The sequence below is a fragment of the Pistacia vera genome, unplaced genomic scaffold (genome assembly GCF_008641045.1).
Source record: "Pistacia vera cultivar Batoury unplaced genomic scaffold, PisVer_v2 Contig1594, whole genome shotgun sequence".
Taxonomy (NCBI): domain Eukaryota; kingdom Viridiplantae; phylum Streptophyta; class Magnoliopsida; order Sapindales; family Anacardiaceae; genus Pistacia; species Pistacia vera.
The window spans coordinates 39,864-44,180 of record NW_022195679.1 but is presented as its reverse complement, the minus strand read 5'-3'; the positions used below and the strand labels follow the sequence as shown (position 1 = coordinate 44,180).

At 33.8% G+C, this 4,317-nt stretch overlaps 1 protein-coding gene across 4 annotated transcripts; it reads right to left on the bottom strand.

Annotated features, from left to right (window-relative positions):
* Positions 1-260: 260 nt before the first annotated feature.
* Positions 261-4,016, bottom strand: LOC116125052 (tyrosine-protein phosphatase DSP1-like). Of its 4 annotated transcripts, none has more exons than XM_031410785.1 (6): positions 3,572-4,016; positions 3,396-3,489; positions 1,147-1,204; positions 994-1,037; positions 715-896; positions 261-630 (listed from the first exon to the last, which is right to left on the bottom strand). In XM_031410785.1, the coding sequence occupies exons 1-6, from the start codon at positions 3,823-3,825 to the stop codon at positions 621-623; spliced, it is 642 nt and encodes a 213-aa protein (XP_031266645.1). In that variant the 5' UTR covers positions 3,826-4,016; the 3' UTR covers positions 261-620. The 4 variants fall into 4 exon arrangements, with proteins under 4 accessions (XP_031266645.1, XP_031266647.1, XP_031266648.1 ...); XM_031410787.1 differs by having other exon boundaries at positions 261-667; positions 781-896; XM_031410788.1 differs by having other exon boundaries at positions 261-667; positions 853-896.
* Positions 4,017-4,317: the final 301 nt, after the last annotated feature.

The window sequence follows — 4,317 nt, the reverse complement described above, 5'->3', positions numbered from 1 at the left end:
GAGAACAATAAACAATAAGGTTAAGGTTCATACAAGTTTAGTTTACATGATCTTACTACTTTCTATGGTGGGGGTACTTGCGGCCACTGACATTAAAAGCAACAGAGAGCACGAAACTGTGAAAGGACAGGCTAATTTACAATTTTTAGAAAAGCTATGTATATTATTAGCAAGTCTTAATCTTTTATATAAATTAAAACACAAATTTATTGTCACAATCAGAACCAGAAGGTGGAACTATCCTTCGAAATGGATTCACTAGTCCATCAAATTACATTAAAAAGATCAAAAGATATATGGCTCTTCTCTTCTACAACCAAAAGTTTGATTGATTAGATTTTATAACAATAATCTTTACTAACCAACCGGATTCAAAAGAGAAGAGCTGCAAACTTCAATCATGCTGAGGATTCAGCATCGATCATCTAAAATCTTTATATAAAGCTAAAGCTAACTATGAATTTAGGAAAGAATGATCATGGATCTACACAGCCAATGGTTGCATGTATGGAAAGACTGTTTTAACAACAGAATAGGGCAATATGTATGCTTTTTATTATCCTGAAGGAGGAAAATTGAAGAATAATTCCTCTGCCGCTGAAATGCAATCCCGGAACTCATCACCTTTTCCTGTTATTCGAGAGCAGGACCTAAGATTCTCGTCCCCCTAATGGAAAAAAACGCAAAAGCCATTAAATACAATTGGTTGTCTACCTCTTCAAGCATGAAAATGACATTGGTAGATGCTTCAAGCTAGAGATATCAAACAACTCCATAAACCTCTGATCAGAAACTCTAGTTTTGGCGGCTGCAAAACGCTGGTACTCATCAAAGACAGAAGTGAGACACCACCTTTGCAATTTTCTCAAGCATCCCACAAGACAGCCAGTCCGGTGCTGCAGGAGGAAAAGAAAACAACTCAGAATTTTGTGAAAAGTCAGATATGAATCATTGCGTAAAAATATAAGAAGAGAAAAAGTATTATGTGCATACCTTCCCGCGTTTACAATGAATTAAAACAGGATGATTCCTCACATCTGCATAACAGACAAGTCCGGGTGAGTATTAAAAAAATTCCAAATCCACAACACTCTAACCTAATCCAAATCGAAATGAAGGTGTGACAAAGTTAAGTGGTTTTGATACCAAGGAGAACTTTGAGTGCTTCACGAATCATATCCTCTGGAATGTTTACAAAAGGCTCCTGGATACAAAATTTGTAACATTAGAAATAAGTTCACCATAATGCATTCACATTGTTGTTCATATCATCAAGAACAAACATAAGGTAAAAATTTTCAACCTATTATTGGCAAGTTCAATCAGAAAACACCGCTAATCATCAAAAACATACTGACCAATATCACATTTAAAGAACCTAACTAGATGCATTACCATGTACTCATCAATCTAACATCCTGAAAAAAATTGAACTCAGATTATATCCATATAAGCATTAGTGTTATAATACATAAGGGTTAGCCAACTACTGGATCAACCACGAAAACCATTGCCTTCATGACAAAATGAATGTTTATTACTAGCATCCTCTAGGGTAACCCGAATTTAGGCAAAAGTTCACTTTACCTTTCAACCATCACCACTTTTGTGCTAACAATTTATCACTATCTCAAGAAAACACAATCTTGTTTTATTAAACAAATAAGAGATGCTAAAGAAGAAAATGGTTTGACTTCCTTACACTAAAGTGGCGAAATTCTCGGATTTTTCATGAGTAAGGCTAAGATTAAAGTTGAATTTCTACTAAGGTCTTTATGCAATACAAGTCTTCTTAAAACATCCCTACAATGACATTCTAGGCAAGGATACTTACAAAAATGATGAATTACTACTCAGTTACGTTACAGATTCTCTTATCATAGTAATTCAACTACCTACTCAGTGATTGTCGCGATACAGATCTCCAAAGTATATAACAAGAACAAATAACTAGATTAGCTCTAAATTCCAAGAATGTCCTCAACATGTCAGAAACAAATTTCAAATTTCAAATTTAAATCATGTAACTTGTCACTTGCTTAGACCTACAGACTTTTTTTAAGAACTTTTAAAAATCTTGAGTGCAAATTCCATTAACATTTATCAGAGGATACTGTGCTCTAACCCAACTAAAATATGATGATAACTTAGATGAAAATTAAGCTCTCAAAGATCATGATTACTTAAATGGAATTCAACTCAATTTGAAAGCATATAGGACAGTACAAATATGTGTTAAAGATATATCATTTCCACATTTGAAGTTTTCACTTTTTCAACTTGCGTAAAAGCAATTACAAATCTAATTTGAACTCCATCTATAAGGTTTAGCTAATAACAAAAGGGTTGGTTAAGGGGTCACAATGGTATTCCTAAATCGGAAGGAGTTCAGCTACCACACATTTGAGTAAGCTTAGTAACAATGGTGACCATAATTTGATTATTAGGATCATCCTTCACAAATAAAGCACGTATTTGCAAGTTGATATATTTAACACTATGAAGTATTTTTTAAGTGAAAAAAGAAACGAAAATTGTCATAATAAAACAATGAAGGTCTCCAATCACATACATATGCAGACTTCATATTGGGGAAGCAAAGAATTGATGCTTTTTCTTTCGTTTTTCAATTTGCCTATGAATAGTGGACTGAGCATTGATTGATGCAATTTATTGGAAGGCATTTTGTTAAAAAATAATATGCATTTTATTTGAAGGTATTGATGAGAAGATAATAAGGAAAAGGACATATGCATGTGACAAGTGTAGAACATAATCAGAAATTCACTCACATGTTGGCCATTTTGCAAGGATTCCATCTATTTGATCTCTAATTCCGACCATGGACTTCTTTGTGTAAAGCACACATCCACAGAATAAAAAAAAAAAAAAAAAAAATGAAGAAGAAGAAGAGCTACTAATTGTAAGCACTAAAACCAATTTAAAGCATATCAATAATTTGTTTATTATAATCACAAAATGCAGCACTGAATCCAATTAAAAGCATACCAATAATTTGTTTATTATACAACAAAATGCAATAATTTAGTTGTTAAGCGTTAAAGCTAATAATGTCACATTAAAGAGAACTATTATTCAAATACCATCATAATCCTTAAAATGATAAAATCTAAACAAATCTCAGCTTCTCTGGTTGAAGGTTAAATTTAAGTCCATAAAATGATGAAATCTAAACCTTCACGCAGAAAGAGCTCAATCAAATCAAGGCAATTAAATCGCTAAATATTTGAGTATCGATTGTTTATAAGGTTAACTCTAGTCAACACAATTTGAGCAACGATAAGCTTCAATACTGGAAGGCTTTTGTTTATGTATATATTTGCAAATATAATATTCCCTGAAAATTTATCCGCTAAAAAAGTAAAGCTATATACCTTATGGCCTTCAATCCCGAACTGAAAAAGCCTAACACCATTGGACTTAAGAAACTCCATGTTGGAGTCTGGGTACGGCTCCGGACACAAATATCTGCACCAAAGAATTCAAAACATAAACCTAAAATCACCTACAACTAAGCTAAACCAAATATGAATAAAGTGAGTATGCTTACATGATAGAGCGAAGACGAAGAGTTTGGAGAAAGGTGAAGTTGGCGGAATCTGGAAAGCCAGACCTGAAGATACCATTATCGACCATGGAGAAGTTTAAGGGTGGAATAAGACTGAGGTCATCTCCGGCGACCGGAGGCGCTACCGGCGGCGAAGAGAGGTCAACGACAGAAGCGACTTCAATTGTTCTACACATGTCTTCTTCTTCTGCTGCGGCTTGTTGTTGTTCTTTATTTGAGTTGCCTAGCAGTTTCATAATAATTTTTGAGATAGAAAGTTAGGATATGGGATCAAGAAGAATGTGTTCTGGGTTGTGATACTTGAAACTTTTTGACAGTTAAAACACTGGTGGCGCTGGTAGTTAATGGTGGTGGTGTGGTGATCATGGAGTGGGTCTAGTTTATATAGAGAGAGGGGGCAGGGAAAAGCAAAAGTAATCTGTTTATATATTTATGTTTTTAGTTTGGGATTTATCAATTAATAATTAGGTCAATATATTACACAAATGAGAAGTCGTGACAAATGGCTGTTGGTCACGCACACGCGTGTTAGTAAAGCGTGTCCTGACAAAACTCTCATTAGCCAGTGACACTTTACTTCTTCGTTTGTTCAAATGCCTACACACACTAACATGTTAGTCAAATTATTTAAATTTAATTCTAGATTTATTGTATCTACTCCAGTATTACGTTTTAATTATCATGTATTTACGTTGACTTCAATTATATTTTGTCAAATTTGTAATTAT

Excerpts from the sequence above, each read along its gene's own strand:
- LOC116125052 (XM_031410785.1), bottom strand. The coding sequence starts at position 3,825 with ATGAAACTGCTAGGCAACTCAAATAAAGAACAACAACAAGCCGCAGCA. Across the intron at positions 3,490-3,571 it reads CTTCGTCTTCGCTCTATCAT|ATATTTGTGTCCGGAGCCGT; the intron begins GTAAGCATACTC and ends TCTTTGGTGCAG. Across the intron at positions 1,038-1,146 it reads AGCACTCAAAGTTCTCCTTG|ATGTGAGGAATCATCCTGTT; the intron begins GTATCAAAACCA and ends TCTGTTATGCAG.